The sequence below is a fragment of the Salvelinus namaycush genome, chromosome 4 (genome assembly GCF_016432855.1).
Source record: "Salvelinus namaycush isolate Seneca chromosome 4, SaNama_1.0, whole genome shotgun sequence".
NCBI classification, from domain to species: Eukaryota; Metazoa; Chordata; class Actinopteri; order Salmoniformes; family Salmonidae; genus Salvelinus; species Salvelinus namaycush.
In genome coordinates, this window is record NC_052310.1 from 3,026,232 (window position 1) to 3,045,549 (window position 19,318).

General features: G+C 43.4%; 1 protein-coding gene across 4 annotated transcripts in view; it reads left to right on the top strand.

The window, feature by feature from the left end:
* LOC120046061 (transforming acidic coiled-coil-containing protein 2-like) overlaps positions 1 to 19,318 on the top strand; it is a 77,717-nt gene that overhangs the window by 48,632 nt on the left and 9,767 nt on the right. For all 4 annotated transcript variants that reach the window (XM_038990986.1, XM_038990984.1, XM_038990987.1 and 1 more), the window contains 3 exons: positions 9,625 to 9,789; positions 10,056 to 10,132; positions 11,389 to 11,432. In XM_038990986.1, the coding sequence (XP_038846914.1) occupies positions 9,625 to 9,789; positions 10,056 to 10,132; positions 11,389 to 11,432 (286 nt within the window). The remainder of the gene's footprint in view (positions 1 to 9,624; positions 9,790 to 10,055; positions 10,133 to 11,388; positions 11,433 to 19,318) is intronic.

The window sequence follows — 19,318 nt, forward strand, 5'->3', positions numbered from 1 at the left end:
GTACTGTAGGTGAGAGTGTAGGTACTGTAGGTGAGAGTGTGTGGGTACTGTAGGTGAGAGTGTGGGTACTGTAGGTAAGAGTGTGGGTACTGTAGATGAGAAGTAAGTAGCCTAGGTAAGTAAGTAGCCTAGGTGTATATAACTCAACTGGTTCTCTATGTCTCCCCTCCTGCCCCCTGCCTCCCCCTCCTGCAACACCCACCCTCCCTTCTTCCTCCCTCCTCCTCCTCCTTCCCGACCCTCCCTCCCTCCCTCTTCCTCCCTCCCCCCTCCTGCAACACCCACCCTCCCTCTTCCTCCCTCCTCCTCCCCCCCCCCCTCTCTCCCCTCCTCCCCCTCTTCCTCTCTCTTCCTCCCTCTTACCTGCGTCTCAGGAGGAACTGGTTCTAGCTGCTCTGAGGATAGAGGCTCTTCAGGTAGCCAAATACATCTCAGACAGCCCCTCCCTCTCCACTGTCACCCCCCAGGTACTGAGCTGAGCCAGCCTGCACCTGTTCTGTGTGTGTGTGTGTGTGTGTGTGTGTGTGTGTGTGTGTGTGTGTGTGTGTGTGTGTGTGTGTGTGTGTGTGTGTGTGTGTGTGTGTGTGTGTGTGTGTGTGTGTGTGTGTGTGTGTGTGTTGAGCAGCATGAGCGTGTCTCAGCCTGCCTCTCCCTCCCCCCTCCCCCCTCTAGTCACACCATTGTGTGTGTGAACACATGGCCGTTACTAAACAATAACAGCAACATCAACCGTCGCTGCCTCTCCCTTTTTCCCCCCATGTAACATCTCTAACACTGCTTCCAGACCCTGACCCCTGACCCCCAACCCCGGATCTCGTGAACCAATTATCTTAAAGAGTGCTGGGCCTTTTCTTTTCTTGGCTGTGTATCAAACATGTCGGCTATCGGCCTGAACATGTTGGCTACCGGCCTGAACAGGAGAGGCTTCTATTAACACTAACTTGACCTGGGAACTTTTGGAAAGTAACCAGTATTTTGTAACCCTCCTCATTCCTCAATCTGATGGGAGAGAGGGAAGCAGGATGATCAGATACTGTTGAACCTTTCATCTGTAATCTCACATTCCTGTTTTCTGACTGACTGACTTTGTCTCCTAAATAACCCAACAAACTCCAACGTCGTTGCTGCCTTGCTTCAGAAGAGAAGTCAGTCGAGGTTTCCAGATACAGATGGTTCATTTATCTTCCACCTAAGGTCTGTAGTGAAACCATGTGAAATACATCTGTTACTGACGGTCACACCAGAGGAACGTTAAGATAGGTCCGTTGGGTAGGCCTAGTCAGGAGATAGGTCCGTTGGGTAGGTCTAGTCAGGAGATAGGTCCGTTGGGTAGGTCTAGTCAGGAGATAGGTCCGTTGAGTAGAGCTAGTCAGGAGATAGGTCCGTTGGGTAGGCCGAGTCAGGAGATAGGTCCGTTGGGTAAGCCTAGTCAGGAGATAGGTCCGTTGGGTAAGCCTAGTCAGGAGATAGGTCCGTTGGGTAGGCCTAGTCAGGAGATAGGTCCGTTGGGTAGGCCTAGTCAGGAGATAGGTCCGTTGGATAGGCCGAGTCAGGAGATAGGTCCGTTGGGTAGGCCTAGTCAGGAAATAGGTCAGTTGGGTAGGCCTAGTCAGGAGATAGGTCCGTTGGATAGGCCTAGTCAGGAGATAGGTCCGTTGGGTTGGGCTAGTCAGGAGATAGGTCCGCTGGGTAGGCCTAGTCAGGAGATAGGTCCGTTGGGTAGGCCTAGTCAGGAGATAGGTCCGTTGGGTAGGCCTAGTCAGGAGATAGGTCCGTTGGGTAGGTCTAGTCAGGAGATAGGTCCGTTGGGTAGGTCTAGTCAGGAGATAGGTCCGGTGGGTAGGCCTAGTCAGGAGATAGGTCCGTTGGGTAGGCCTAGTCAGGAGATAGGTCCGCTGGGTAGGCCTAGTCAGGAGATAGGTCCGCTGGGTAGGTCTAGTCAGGAGATAGGTCCGTTGGGTAGGTCTAGTCAGGAGATAGGTCCGCTGGGTAGGTCTAGTCAGGAGATAGGTCCGTTGGGTAGGTCTAGTCAGGAGATAGGTCCGCTGGGTAGGTCTAGTCAGGAGATAGGTCCGCTGGGTAGGTCTAGTCAGGAGATAGGTCCGCTGGGTAGGTCTAGTCAGGAGATAGGTCCGTTGGGTAGGTCTAGTCAGGAGATAGGTCCGCTGGGTAGGTCTAGTCAGGAGATAGGTCCGCTGGGTAGGTCTAGTCAGGAGATAGGTCCGTTGGGTAGGCCTAGTCAGGAGATAGGTTCGTTGGGTAGGTCTAGTCAGGAGATAGGTTCGTTGGGTAGGTCTAGTCAGGAGATAGGTTCGTTGGGTAGGTCTAGTCAGGAGATAGGTTCGTTGGGTAGGTCTAGTCAGGAGATAGGTTCGTTGGGTAGGTCTAGTCAGGAGATAGGTCCGTTGGGTAGGCCTAGTCAGGAGATAGGTTCGTTGGGTAGGTCTAGTCAGGAGATAGGTTCGTTGGGTAGGTCTAGTCAGGAGATAGGTCCGTTGGGTAGGTCTAGTCAGGAGATAGGTCCGTTGGGTAGGTCTCGTCAGGAGATAGGTCCGTTGGGTAGGTCTAGTCAGGAGATAGGTCCGTTGGGTAGGTCTAGTCAGGAGATAGGTCCGTTGGGTAGGTCTAGTCAGGAGATAGGTCCGTTGGGTAGGTCTAGTCAGGAGATAGGTCCGTTGAGTAGAGCTAGTCAGGAGATAGGTCCGTTGGGTAGGCCTAGTCAGGAGATAGGTCCGTTGGGTAGGCCTAGTCAGGAGATAGGTCCGTTGGGTAGGCCTAGTCAGGAGATAGGTCCGTTGGGTAGGCCTAGTCAGGAGATAGGTCCGTTGGGTAAGCCTAGTCAGGAGATAGGTCCGTTGGGTAAGCCTAGTCAGGAGATAGGTCCGTTGGGTAGGCCTAGTCAGGAGATAGGTCCGTTGGGTAGGCCGAGTCAGGAGATAGGTCCGTTGGGTAAGCCTAGTCAGGAGATAGGTCCGTTGGGTAGGCCTAGTCAGGAGATAGGTCCGTTGGGTAGGCCTAGTCAGGAGATAGGTCCGCTGGGTAGGCCTAGTCAGGAGATAGCCGTTGGGTAGGCCTAGCCAGGAGATAGGTATGTTGGGTAGGCCTAGTCAGGAGATAGGTCCGTTGGATAGGCCTAGTCAGGAGGTAGGTCCGTTGGATAGGCCTAGTCAGGAGGTAGGTCCGTTGGGTGAGCCTAGTCAGGAGATAGGTCCGTTGGGTAGAGCTAGTCAGGAGATAGGTCCGTTGGGTAAGCCTAGTCAGGAGATAGGTCCGTTGGGTAAGCCTAGTCAGGAGATAGGTCCGTTGGGTAAGCCTAGTCAGGAGATAGGTCCGTTGGGTAAGCCTAGTCAGGAGATAGGTCCGTTGGGTAAGCCTAGTCAGGAGATAGGTCCGTTGGGTAGAGCTAGTCAGGAGATAGGTCCGTTGGGTAGGCCTAGTCAGGAGATAGGTCCGTTGGGTCGGCCTAGTCAGGAGATAGGTCCGTTGGGTAGGCCGAGTCAGGAGATAGGTCCGTTGGGTAGGCCTAGTCAGGAGATAGGTCCGTTGGGTAGGCCTAGTCAGGAGATAGGTCCGTTGGGTAGGCCTAGTCGGGAGATAGGGCCGTTGGGTAGGCCTAGTCAGGAGATAGCCGTTGGGTAGGCCTAGTCAGGAGATAGGTCCGTTGGGTAGGCCTAGTCAGGAGATAGGTCCGTTGGGTAAGCCTAGTCAGGAGATAGGTCCGTTGGGTAGGCCTAGTCAGGAGATAGGTCCATTGGGTAAGCCTAGTCAGGAGATAGGTCCGTTGGGTAGGTCTAGTCAGGAGATAGGTCCGTTGGGTAGGCCTAGTCAAGAGATAGGTCCGTTGGGTAAGCCTAGTCAGGAGATAGGTCCGTTGGGTAAGCCTAGTCAGGAGATAGGTCCGTTGGGTAGGCCTAGTCAGGAGATAGGTCCGTTGGTTGGTCAGGGGTCACTACAACGTTGTTTCAGGTAGAAGGTCTGCAAAAAGGTTAAGTGACGCCTGGTTTCAGGTTAGGGGAAGGTGCATGATGTAACAACTTGATGTTAGATGGTTCCTAACCCTGAAGGTAGTCTATGGGCCAGGAGAAACTGTCTAACATTTTATTTTAATTTTATATTTAATCTTTACTTAACTAGGCAAGTCAGTTAAGAACAAATTCTTATTTACAATGACGGCCTACCAAAAGGCAAAAGGCCTCATGTGGGGACGGGGGCTGGGATTTAAAAAAAAATATAGGACAATACATCACGTGAAGCAGCCAAAACTGTCAGTAAGAGTGTCCATGATTGAGTCTTTGAATTTGTATTTATTTTATTTATTTCCCCTTTATTTAACCAGGTAGGCCAGTTGAGAACAAGTTCTCATTTACAATTGCGACCTGACCAAGATAAAGCAAAGCAGTGCGACAAAAACAACAACACAGAGTTACACATAAACAAACGTACAGTCAATAACACAATAGAAACATAGAAAGATCTATGTACAGTGTAAATGTAGAAGAGTAGGGAGGTAGGCAATAAATAGGCCATAGAGGCGAAAATAATTACAATTTAACATTAATATTGAATGAAGAGATGGAGATAAAACTGTCCAGTTTGAGTGTTTTTTGCAGCTCGTTCCAGTCGCTATCTGCAGCGAACTGAAAAGACGAGCGACCCAGGGATGTGTGTGCTTTGGGGACCTTTAACAGAATGTGACTGGTAAAACAGATGTTGTATGTGGAGGATGAGGGCTGCAGTAGATATCTCAGATAGGGGGGAGTGAGGCCTGAGAGGGTTTTATAAATAAGCATCGACCAGCGGGTCTTGCGACGGGTATACAGAGATGACCAGTTTACAGAGGAGTATAGAGTGCAGTGATGTGTCCTGTAAGGAGCATTGGTGGCAAATCTGATGGCCGAATGGTAAAGAACATCTAGCCATTCGAGAGCACCCGTACCTGCCGATCTATACATTACGTCTCCGCAATCTAGCATGGGTAAGTTGCTCATCTGAATCAGGGTTAATCAGATCTCCCGAGTGGCACAGCCGTCTAAGGCACTGCATCTCAGTGCTAGAGGCGTCACTACAGACCCTGGTTCGATTCCAGGCTGTATCACAGCGTCGTCCCAGTTAGGGTTTGGCCGGGGTAGGACGTCACTGTAAATAAGAAGTTGTTCTTAGCTGACTTGCCTAGTAAAACAAAAAAATAGTTTGACAGTGTGAAAGGATCAATTTCGATAGAGGAAACCAAGTCTAGATTCAACTTTTGCCTGCAGCTTTGATATGTGCTGAGAGAAGGACAGTGTACCATCTACCCATACTCCCAAGTACTTGTATGAGGTGACTGACTACCTCAAGCTCTAAACCCTCAGAGGTAGTAATCACACCTGTGGGGAGAGGGGCATTCTTCTTACCAAACCACATGACCTTTGTTTTGGATGTGTTCAGAACAAGGTTAAGGGCAGAGAAAGCTTGATGGACACTAAGAGAACTTTGTTGTAGAGCGTTTAACACAAAACCCGGGGAAGGGCCAGCTGAGTATAAGACTGTATCATCTGCATATAAATGGATGAGAGAGCTTCCTACTGCCTGAGCTATGTTGTTGATGTAAATTGAGAAGAGCTTGGGGCCTAGGATCGAGCCTTGGGGTACTCCCTTAGTGACAGGCAGTGGCTGAGACATCAGATATTCTGACTTTATACACTGCACTCTTTGAGAGAGGTAGTTAGCAAACCAGGCCAAAGACCCCTCAGAGACACCAATACTCCTTAGAGACACCAATACTCCTTAGAGACACCAATACTCCTTAGCCGGCCCACAAGAATGGAAGGATCTACTGCAGTGGTCCCCAAGCGTTGTATAGTCCCGTACCCCTTCAAACATTCAACCTCCAGCCGTACCCCCTCTAGCACCAGGGTCAGCACACTCTCAAATGTTGTTTCTTGCCATCATTGTAAGCCTGCCACACACACACTATACAATATATTTATTAAATATAAGAATAAGTGAGTTTTTGTCACGACCCGGCTTGTGGGAAGTGACAAAGAGCTCTTATAGGACCAGGGCACAAATAATAATATAATAATAATCAATAATTTAGTTCTTTATTTAACCATCTTACATATAAAACCTTATTTGTTCATCTAAAATTGTGAATAACTCACCACAGGTTAATGAGAAGGGTGTGCTTGAAAGGATACACATAACTCTGCAATGTTGGGTTGTATTGGAGAGAGTCTCAGTCTTAAATCATTTTCCACACACAGTCTGTGCCTGTATTTAGTTTTCATGCTAGTGAGGGCCGAGAATCCACTCTCACATAGGTACGAGGTTGAAAAGGGCATCAGTGTCTTAACAGCGTGATTTGCCAAGGCAGGATACTCTGAGCGCAGCCTAATCAAGAAATCTCGCAGTGGCTTCTGATTCAATTCAATTTTCACAGAACCGCTTGTTGCAATTTCGATGAGGCTCTCTTGTTCAGATATCTGTAAGTGGACTGGAGGCAGGGCATGAAAGGGATAACGAATCCAGTTGTTTGTGTCATCCGTTTTGGGAAAGCACCTGCGTAATTGCGCACCCAACTCACTCAGGTGCTTCGCTATATCACATTTGACATTGTCCGTAAGCTTGAGTTCATTTGCACACAAAAAAATCATACAATGATGGAAAGACCTGTGTGTTGTCCTTGTTAATGCAGACAGAGAAGAGCTCCAACTTCTTAATCATAGCCTCAATTTTGTCTTGCACATTGAATATAGTTGCGGAGAGTCCCTGTAATCCTATATTCAGATAATTCAGGCGAGAAAAACATCACCGAGATCGGCCAGTCGTGTGAGAAACTTGTCATCATGCAAGCGGTCAGACAAGTGAAAATGTTGGATACTCTTAAGGATCCTCCCCTTTTTAAAAATGTTCACCAAAAATGACATACCCAAATCTAACTGCCTGTAGCTCAGGCCTTGAAGCAAGGATATGCATATTCTTGGTACCATTTGAAGGAAACAAGTTGATGTTTGTGGAAATGTGAAATTAATGTAGAATGTAACACATTAGATCTGGTAAAAGATATAATAAAACCGTTCTTTTGTAAAAGAAATTAGCATCATCTTGGAAATGCAAGGGAAAGGTCATAATGTATTATTCCAGCCCAGGTGCAATTTAGATTTTGGCCACTAGATGACAGCATTGTATGTGCAAAGTTTTAGACTGATCCAATGAACCGTTATATTTCTGTTCAAAATGTTGTATCAAGACTGCCGAAATGTGCCTAATTTGTTTATTAATAACGTTTCATGTTAAAAATTGTGCACTCTCCTCAAACAATAGCATGGTATTATTTCACTGTAATTGCTACTGTAAATTGGACAGTGTAGTTAGATTAACAAGAATTTAAGCTTTCTGCCAATATCAGATATGTCTATGTCCTGGGAAATGTTCTGATTGCTTACAGCCTCATGCTAATCACATTAGCCTACGTTAGCTCAATCGTCCCGTGGAATGGACACCGCTAAGTGGATGGATATAGGTTGTAAGGTCTCTACTTGGCACTAAAGGGATGGATATGGGGTAAGGTCTCTACTTGGCACTAAGAGGATGGATATGGGGTAAGGTCTCTACTTGGCACTAAGAGGATGGATATGGGGTAAGGTCTCTACTTGGCACTAAGAGGATGGAAATGGTATAAGGTCTCTACTTGGCACTAAGAGGATGGATATGGGTTAAGGTCTCTACTTGGCACTAAGGGGATGGATATGGGGTAAGGTCTCTACTTGGCACTAAGAGGATGGATATAGGTTAAGGTCTCTACTTGGCACTAAGAGGATGGATATGGGGTAAGGTCTCTACTTGGCACTAAGAGGATGGATATAGGTTAAGGTCTCTACTTGGCACTAAGAGGATGGATATGGGGTAAGGCCCAGAGATAGACTAGTATCCTGTCCAAGGGATGTACCTGGATGTTCATTATTTAAATCTGGACAGAGAGGGCTGCTTACCCAGTTGGTGGCAGGCCGACTAAGGACCAACTATATTTAACCTGCTGATTGATGGTATCAACAAATCAACAAATCTGGATTGAGCGACTGCCCAGGTTGGTGGCAGGCTGACTGAGCCAATCCCCAGGCCAATCCACAGGAATACTAGCTGTCGTCAAGGCCTCAGTTTACGGGGATACTGATCAAATCCAATCTTTGGCTCTACAGTATGTTGGCTAGCGCAGTTGGTGGCTGTCTTGGGGACTGAGGTCCAATCCCTAAGACTACCAAGTCTTCTTGGACCTGCTCATCCTTACAAGTGCTACAGTTTGTCTCTATGGACCTTAAGCAGTAGATCCAGTGTTATAATATCATAGTATAGAATAAGAAAGGTATTAGTGGTTAAATGCTGCAGCTAGACCCAACACATCTCTCTAGGACGACTGTATTAGTGGGGCTTTATGTCTCCTACACCCCCATGAGGCCCCAATCCCCTAATCCCCCACAGGGAGGATTAAACCATCCATGGCTGTTTGGGGGGGGGGGGGGGGGGGGGACCAACTCCATGATCAGATTCTGGGTTATGATGTCATAATCAGATTCTGGGTTATGATGTCATAATCAGATTCTGTGTAGGATTCTGTGTTCAGACATTTCAGGTGACTAGCTAATGATTTGTTTAAAAAAAATCTTTATTACAGTAAAGATATCCAAGTTGATTTTCTGATGCCCTGCAGCTACTTTGCCGTATGGGGCCAAGCGCTACCGAATTCGTCTTCTATGGCAAACCCTGTCAATTACCCTAACCTGTGGGCAGTGGAGACATACAGTCAGTGGAAGTTAGATGTGTTAATATAAAACTGGTTCTAGGTCAGATTGGAAATGAAGTGTTTTCACAGTACCTTTTACACCTATCAACATCATAACAACTTCCTCTGACATTGTGATGCGCCTAGTCACATGATTCATGACACTAACATTGTGTTACCCCCTATCGCTGTCCCTCGCCAATACCCCCTATCGCTGTCCCTCCCCAATACCCCCTATCCCTATCCCTCCCCAATACCCCCTATCCCTGTCCCTCCCCAATACCATGCAGCATTCATCTATCAGTAGATATATCCCGCCTCTTTCCCCTGCCTAGACCCAATTACAGCTAAGCTGTTGCAGCATCAGCCAATCACTGGCATTGAGGACTGCTCCATCCCAACATGTTGCTACCAGCTGCCTAAGTCTCCAAGAGCATCATTACAGAGGCTGCATCATTTTGCATATTGAGTTTGGCCGTGGTGTGGGGCATCTTGGTGTGGGGCATCTTGGTTTTGGGGCATCTTTCTGATCCGATATGATGCAGCCTTGTGGCTTGGTGTGGTTCAGGATCCTACAAAGACTGTGTATTGTCTATAGGGTTTTAAAGTGCAGGTAACTTTCCCTGGTTTTCCAGAAATCCTGGATGGAGGATTCCACATTTCCTGCTTATTCCCTCCTGATGCTGGGAATCTTCCAACTGGGGATTCTGGGAAAGCTTCCAGAACACAACCCTAGTTTTCTGTCACCATTAGATCAACCAGATACCTAACTAACTGTCTGTTCCTGTGTCTCTCCCCCTTCTCTTCCTCCTCCTCTTCCTCTTCCTCCTTCTCCTCTCCCCTGACCTGGCTTCGGCGAGCAGCAGAGAGACAGAGAAGTGACGTCATCAGTGATGTCATCAACACTGGACAGGGACAGCGCGGATATCAAGAGTTCTCTCTACACCCGGACAGCGGGCTACGGAGAGGAGGAGAGCCCCTACCCACCCAAAGACATGGAGCACTCCCTGGGCATCGCACGAGAAGAGGTACCCCTCTAGACCTACACCCAAACCACTCACTACTGTCAAGTTCATATCCATTGTAGGAATTTTACTGTATGACTGTATTGGAGGAATAGGTTGACATTCAACAGTATAGTCAATGCAAATGCAGATTATATAGATAAAAACACATGCATTTGTTTTGTATACTGATGTAAATATAAACTCTACGGTCTGATGTCTTCACAGTTCTTCCTGTCACGTGTACATGATGTGTACCTAAGAAAGTCCCTATTTATCCTCCCTCTCAGATCGTGTCCAAGGAGAAGGAGGTACTGGAGTGGCAGAGGAAGTACGAGGACAGTCGACAGGAAGTGCTGGAGATGAGGTGAGTTGACCAACCGTCAGTCCGTCAGCTTAGTTGAAGATAACGAAGGACACGTTCAATGGGACCAGAGACGTCGATTACTAGTGTAGTTGGTCCCTTTGTTAAGAATTCTTCTGCATTCATATAAAGAGTTATGTGATATTCGAATTTGGGGTGGTGGGTTGGGGTGTTGGGGTTTTTGGGGGTGGGTTAGGGTGTTGGGGTGGTGGGGTTCTGTAGTGGGGTGGTGGGGTTGGGGTGGTGGTGGTGGTGGTGTTTTGGGGTGGTGGTGTTGGGATAGGGTGGTGATCCAGCTGGCTAGGAGAGCCTATAGGCTTATATCATTAGGCTGATTGGGATAAGGAGGGTTAAGTAGCTAAGAGGGGAGGCCCGGCTAATCTATCCACTCTCTGGCAACCCCAAACAAGCATCATTGTCATAGGCAGAGAGAGGGAGAGGGAGAGGGAGAGGGAGAGGGAGAGAGAGAGAGAGAGAGAGAGAGAGAGAGAGAGAGAGAGAGAGAGAGAGAGAGAGAGAGGGAGAGGGAGAGGGAGAGGGAGAGGGAGAGGGAGGGAGGGAGAGAGGGAGGGAGGGAGGGAGAGAGAGAGAGAGAGAGAGAGAGAGAGAGAGAGAGAGAGAGAGAGAGAAAAAGAGAGCGGCACTAGCAGTCTGTGGCCTCATTCGAACTCCTTAAAATACAAATGAATAAATGAGTGCTATTATCATCCCTTCCTAGTAATTGATTGATTAGAAATGACTGGCATTGTGTACACCGTGTGTTCACCTGTCCAATCATGCCTGTAATTAGTGATTCATTTGAGAAATTGAGGAAGGATACACTTTTAAGGAATTCTAACGGGGACACAAACTGCTGAGGGAGGGAGGGAGGGAGGGAGGGAGGGAGGGAGGGAGGGAGGGAGGGGAGAGAGAGAGAGAGAGATGTCAATATAGTGTACTGAATGCATTGCCACAGAGAGAGAGAGAGAAAGAAAGATAGAAGGAAAGAGATAGGGAATCAGTGGCATTGAAAACAAAGCCAAGGCAGATTTAGACACATACCTATGGAGGTTTAAAGACAGCCTCGTCCACCTCACGCTTGTGGGTGACAACACTGTGCGTGATTGCCTCTGTGAAGGAAGCACATGATTGGTGTTTTTGACACATTACTTCCTGTCTGAGATCTCATGTGTGCCTTTAAGAAACGTTATGCATTATAAAGAACAAACACTGGAATATTTGTCTGTTTCTAATTCATCTTTGCCGTTTGTGGCTCACAGGAGAATCGTGGCAGAGTATGAGAAGACCATTGCACAGATGATTGGTGAGCATTTCCCTGTGTAGTTTCTCCAAACATACATCTACCGTTCGGTAAACCAACTCCAGCATAGCACCTGGGTTTTATACAGTACATGCTTGCTATACCAATATGTGGTTTGTTGTTCCTCACAACCTTTTCAGTATGTTAATAATTTGCAAAAAATCTTATGTTCCCAATTCATCATTTTAAAAGATTAAACCATGTGATGCAAACTACAGTGTTTCCACCTTGTACATCAAAACCTTTCAATTTTTCTCTATTGAATGACATACAATTATTATATGTCTACGCTTTCCAGCCTCACTGTTATCTTCCACATCAAACCCACAAAGATTCACTCTTTGTCCTGTTCATCTCACTACTCTCCTTCATTTCTCCCTTTCCACCTCTGGACATTTCTGAAGCTCTGCTCTGATTTTTGAAAAATAATTTCATTCCCATTGTTCATATTGCGTCAGGGATGGGGTCAACTTCAATCAATTCAGGAAGTTAATAACAGAAATTCCAATTCCAATTGTTCCGGAATGCTTCTTTATGAGAAAACAATGGAGTTAGAAATGGAATTTCAGGTTACTTCACGAATGGACCAAATTGAAAACGGGACTGACCCCAACCCTGTACAACACTCAACACTCTCACTAACGGAGTGAGCCGCCATTTTTGTTCTAACACGGCTATGGCTCTCTCACGTGTCCTGCAGGGTTGGGGTCAATTCTTATTCAGTTCTGTCAATCTAGGAAGTAACTGTAAATTACAATTTTCCTACATTTGTCTCTATAAGTGAGTTTCCATCCAACCTTTTTATGTGAGTAAAGTACGTCGGATAAAACATTTCACGACAGGTCCCGATGGAAGCAACACATTTGTCGGTAAACTTTCCAAATGTCAACAAAACAAAATACTCTAGACAAGGCGGGATCTTTTTGTGTCTGTAAAATAAATGATGTTAGAAATGAAAATGCTTTTATGTGCAAATATTGATATAATAACCATCATATGGAAGTAAACTTGGAGTCACGCGATGACGTGTTGTGTGATCCTCCCACTACGACTCAGGAAACCATACAGTTTATTAAGCTACAGATCTGTTGTGTGATCCTCCCACTACGACTCAGGAAACCATACAGTTTATTAAGCTACAGATCTGTTGTGTGGTCCTCCCACTACGACTCAGGAAACCATGCAGTTTATTAGACTACAGATCTGTTGTGTGGTCCTCCCACTACGACTCAGGAAACCATGCAGTTTATTAGTCTACAGATCTGTTGTGTGGTCCTCCCACTACGACTCAGGAAACCATGCAGTTTATTAGTCTACAGATCTGTTGTGTGGTCCTCCCACTACGACTCAGGAAACCATACAGTTTATTAGGCTACAGATCTGTTGTGTGGTCCTCCCACTACGACTCAGGAAACCATGCAGTTTATTAAGCTACAGATCTGTTGTGTGGTCCTCCCACTACGACTCAGGAAACCATACAGTTTATTAGTCTACAGATCTGTTGTGTGGTCCTCCCACTACGACTCAGGAAACCATGCAGTTTATTAGTCTACAGATCTGTTGTGTGGTCCTCCCACTACGACTCAGGAAACCATGCAGTTTATTAAGCTACAGATCTGTTGTGTGGTCCTCCCACTACGACTCAGGAAACCATACAGTTTATTAGTCTACAGATCTGTTGTGTGGTCCTCCCACTACGACTCAGGAAACCATGCAGTTTATTAAGCTACAGATCTGTTGTGTGGTCCTCCCACTACGACTCAGGAAACCATGCAGTTTATTAGTCTACAGATCTGTTGTGTGGTCCTCCCACTACGACTCAGGAAACCATGCAGTTTATTAAGCTACAGATGAAGTAAGTTATGATGAACTTCACAGTGGGGTGAAAGGTCACGAGCTTGATGCTCCTCTCCGATAAATATAGAGGGTCTTATTCTGGTGACACGATGATTGATGTTTGGCTGTCGTTTCTTCAAATTAAAATAATCTCTCTCTTTTGTCCATAGTAATCTCATCATGTAGATTAGCCCATTTTTATTAATATAGATTTTAGAATTTTCGTATGAAAATCTGTCGCTGATTGGATGGAAACTTGGTTTATGAGACACGTTTTAAAATGTTGAATTGGAATTTAATTTTGAAACGGACTGACTCCAACCCGTGTGTCCTGCTGCCCTCCCAGCTTGACTTATAACACAACCCCTTCTTTTGTGTTCTGCTGCTCCTATTGTGTAAACCCTCTCTAACAGGGCTGCCAGGTGAGTATCGAGGACTCTACCTTTAGTTGTTTGTGTCTTCAGATCACATCCGTCTGTCAAAGAGAGATAGAAGTGACATTCATCTTCCCATTTCTGTTGTCGTTTATTTTTCCAGACTTCTTTGTGAGCAAACTGGTGAAAGTGTACCTTCGTTAGTTTCTACACAACACCAGATTTCCATAAGCAAGACTTTCACGTAGGACAGAATGTAAAGCGGGGACCTTTTTGTTCTTTCTTCCCCTGAAGTACATAGGAGGAACCTTAGCTCTCTCTCTCACGCACGCGCACATGTAACAGTTTAACTTTACGTCCGTTCCCTCGCCCCGAAACCGGGCGCGAACCAGGGACCCTCTGCACACATCAACTACAGTCACCCACGAAGCATCGTTACCCATCGCTCCACAAAAGCCGCGGCCTTTGCAGAACTTCAAGGTCTCAAAGCGAGTGACGTCACCGTTTGAAAGGCTATTAGCGCGCACCACCGCTAACTAGCTAGCCATTTCACATCGGTTACACACACGCACACACACACACATTGTCCATGTTCTGTGTGTATAGATCCTTGAAGATCGTACGTGAGCTTGGCAGTATTAGTTAGTTAAACCTTAGCTCTCTCTCTCTCCCTCCCTCACACACACACACACACACACAATGTCCATGTTCTGTGTGTACGTGAGCTTGGCAGTATTAGTTAGTTAAACCTTAGCTTCGTCGGAAGTTCAGGAATCAGCTAAAGAGGAGTCGGAGCCTGATGTAAATCAGTGTGAACCCTCGCAACACGTCAAACCAATCAAATGCCTTGTTCCTCCGGAGTGCCGTAGTAAGGACTAAACATGACAACAAAACAACCACTGGTGACAAAACATTTTAGAAGGTTTGCAGCACGTTGGTTTTCTAACCATTTTAGAACGTTCGCAGCACCATTTTAGAACGTTTGCATCACGTTGGTTTTCTAACCATTTTAGAACGTTTGCAGCACGTTGGTTTTCTAACCATTTTAGAACGTTCGCAGCTCGCTTCTCTGTTGTTTCGGGATGAGTTAAAGCTGCAGCGAGAAGGGAGAAATGGTCTCCAATGCTGGCTATATTAATATTTTTGTGGAGGACGTTTCTGAAGTGATAATTGGCTGTAAAAGCTTGCATGAGGGACAAGAAGTAGCTAGCCACAATAAGGTTTGTTTTGAGAAAAGTCAACTAAACTTGTAAACTACCTAGGTAAAACTAACTAGCTAGCTACTAGTTAGTACAATTTCTCTCACGATTATAAAGCCATTATAAAAACAGCATATTATTGACCTAAAAGGTTAGCTGTGATAGCCCAGTCGCTAGTTTATTCAGGGTCAGTGATAAATAGAGCAACCATGTACTGTCTATCTATGGGAACAACTGCAATCATTTTGCAAGCAACATTGCTAAAATGAATTCAATCAATTTCAAATGAACCTCATAAAATGTTAGCTGTAATGCTAATCACCTGTAGTTTAACTGTTAGCTGTAATGCTAATCGCCTGTAGTTTAACTGTTAGCTGTAATGCTAATCGCCTGTAGTTTAACTGTTAGCTGTAATGCTAATCGCCTGTAGTTTAACTGTTAGCTGTAATGCTAATCCCCTGTAGTTTAACTGTTAGCTGTAATGCTAATCGCCTGTAGTTTAACTGTTAGCTGTAATGCTAATCGCCTGTAGTTTAAATGTTAGCTGTAATGCTCATTTCCTGTAGCCTAAATCTTAGCTGTAATGCTCATCTCCTGTAGCCTGACTGTCATCTCCTTATTGTCATACAGCTAACAGTTAAACTACAGGTGATTAGCATTACAGCTAACAGTTAAACTAGCTAGCTACATTACAAGGGTTGGATTTGCACTAAACAATTGTATATGTCAGCACTTAAAAGGCGTGTACACAATCTGGTATATGGTCTGCCTCATATACATTGTCTAATGTTATCATTTTAAATTGACCACATAGAGCTCAACATGTAAACACTGTGTGAGTTGACCTCTTCTCTGCTTCAGATGACAGATGCCCATAAACCCAGTAATGCCATCGTACTGTAGGCCTATGGCTGCGTTGGCGATGCATGGCATGTGATAAGCTGCAAAAAATGGATTCACATGGCTGATATACTGAGAGAGAGTGACAATCAAATGAAAACAGATTAGAGATCTTAAAACTAGACAAAAAAGGAATCGTTAATTTGAGAATACAACGCAGAAACACAGACCCATTACAGGCAGAAACCCTTCCCCTATATATTGCATGAGTGTGATATGTGATTAATCAACATTGACACTAGTTCATTTTGAATAATAGTTTTAACAAATAAAACAAGTTTATACACTTCACTTCAAAGAATTGACACTTCATCACTTTCATCAACAGATAACTGGTATGTAAAGATTAGACATTAGTGTAAACAACAACAGATAACTGGTATATAAATAGTAAACATGTTAGTGTAAACAACAACAGATAACTGGTATGAAAAGATTAAACATTCGTGTAAACAACAACAGATAACTGGTATGTAAAGATTAAACATTAGTGTAAACAACAACAGATAACTGGTATATAAATAGTAAACATGTTAGTGTAAACAACAACAGATAACTGGTATGAAAAGATTAAACATTCGTGTAAACAACAACAGATAACTGGTATGTAAATATTAAACATGTTAGTGTAAACAACAACAGATAACTGGTATGTAAAGATTAAACATTAATGTAAACAACAACAGATAACTGGTATGTAAAGATTAAACATTAGTGTAAACAACAACAGAAAACTGGTATGTAAAGATTAAACATTAGTGTAAACAACAACAGATAACTGGTATGAAAAGATTAAACATTTGTGTAAACAACAACAGATAACTGGTATGTAAAGATGAAACATTAGTGTAAACAACAACAGATAACTGGTATGTAAATATTACACATGAGTGTAAACAACAACAGATAACTGGTATGTACATATTAAACATGAGTGTAAACAACAGATAACTGGTATGTAAAGATGAAACATGTTAGTGTAAACAACAACAGATAACTGGTATGTAAAGATGAAACATTAGTGTAAACAACAACAGATAACTGGTATGTAAAGATGAAACATTAGTGTAAACAACAACAGATAACTGGTATGTAAAGATGAAACATTAGTGTAAACAACAACAGATAACTGGTATGTAAAGATTAAACATTAGTGTAAACAACAACAGATAACTGGTATGTAAAGATGAAACATTAGTGTAAACAACAACAGATAACTGGTATGTAAAGATTAAACATTAGTGTAAACAACAACAGATAACTGGTATGTAAAGATGAAACATTAGTGTAAACAACAACAGATAACTGGTATGTAAAGATGAAACATTAGTGTAAACAACAACAGATAACTGGTATGTAAAGATGAAACATTAGTGTAAACAACAACAGATAACTGGTATGTAAAGATGAAACATTAGTGTAAACAACAACAGATAACTGGTATGTAAAGATGAAACATTAGTGTAAACAACAACAGATAACTGGTATGTAAAGATGAAACATTAGTGTAAACAACAATAGATAACTGGTATGTAAAGATTAAACATTAGTGTAAACAACAACAGATAACTGGTATGTAAAGATGAAACATTAGTGTAAACAACAACAGATAACTGGTATGTAAAGATGAAACATTAGTGTAAACAACAACAGATAACTGGTATGTACATATTAAACATGTCAGTGTAAACAACAACAGATAACTGGTATGTAAATATTACACATGAGTGTAAACAACAGATAACTGGTATGTAAAGATGAAACATTAGTGTAAACAACAATAGATAACTGGTATGTAAAGATGAAACATTAGTGTAAACAACAACAGATAACTGGTATGTAAAGATGAAACATTAGTGTAAACAACAACAGATAACTGGTATGTAAAGATGAAACATTAGTGTAAACAACAATAGATAACTGGTATGTAAAGATGAAACATTAGTGTAAACAACAACAGATAACTGGTATGTAAAGATGAAACATTAGTGTAAACAACAACAGATAACTGGTATGTAAAGATGAAACATGTTAGTGTAAACAACAACAGATAACTGGTATGTAAAGATGAAACATTAGTGTAAACAACAACAGATAACTGGTATGTAAAGATGAAACATTAGTGTAAACAACAACAGATAACTGGTATGTAAAGATGAAACATTAGTGTAAACAACAACAGATAACTGGTATGTAAAGATGAAACATTAGTGTAAACAACAACAGATAACTGGTATGTAAAGATGAAACATTAGTGTAAACAACAACAGATAACTGGTATGTAAAGATGAAACATTAGTGTAAACAACAACAGATAACTGGTATGTAAAGATGAAACATTAGTGTAAACAACAACAGATAACTGGTATGTAAAGATGAAACATTAGTGTAAACAACAACAGATAACTGGTATGTAAAGATGAAACATTAGTGTAAACAACAACAGATAACTGGTATGTAAAGATGAAACATTAGTGTAAACAACAACAGATAACTGGTATGTAAAGATGAAACATTAGTGTAAACAACAACAGATAACTGGTATGTAAAGATGAAACATTAGTGTAAACAACAACAGATAACTGGTATGTAAAGATGAAACATTAGTGTAAACAACAACAGATAACTGGTATGTAAAGATGAAACATTAGTGTAAACAACAACAGATAACTGGTATGTAAAGATGAAACATTAGTGTAAACAACAACAGATAACTGGTATGTAAAGATGAAACATTAGTGTAAACAACAACAGATAACTGGTATGTAAAGATTAAACATTAGTGTAAACAACAACAGATAACTGGTATGTAAAGATGAAACATTAGTGTAAACAACAACAGATAACTGGTATGTAAAGATGAAACATTAGTGTAAACAACAACAGATATTTGAGTAGTAACAAGTAGGCTCTTATTACTAAAACATCCTTTCAGATGAACATACCAACGGTGGTCAACGTTGTTCCACTGATCCCTGATTGGCTGGCTGAGCAGACTTCTGTTCCAGCCCAGCAATAAGCACCCTTGATTATCAACTCAACTAGATTTGATACGTTGAATCAGGTGTGTTATTGCTGGGCTGGAACAGAACCCTCTACATCCAGCAGACCTCCAATAGGGTTGGATGGCTCCAGTAATAGGTTCATACATCGTGTTTAACTGTATTGTTGTACACAACATTTGCTAACATACTGTAGGTAAGCCTAGACATATAACCCAAGGCATATACGACATACCCTTAGTCTCTTGTGCCGTTCATTGGGACCTCTCTCTTCATCTGCAAACAGACTTTCATAGCTTTCCATAGCTGAGGACAGAAAACATACTCAAATTAGACAGCACTGTTATATAAAAGGCCACTTTAAAATGATTCTGTTCGCCAGAAAATGGAATGTTCATTTCTCTACCATAACCCTGGTCTCCCAGCTTGTAAACTCACTAACTCGCTAACCACTGCTCGAATAGGGTTTTAGGTTACTATGTGTTGTGTTGCTCTTTCCCGAAGTCTGGATCGCGTTCATTTCACTCATCGTTCAGTGTTTGTTCTGTCTGCACGCTTCACACCAGAAACACAAGCTT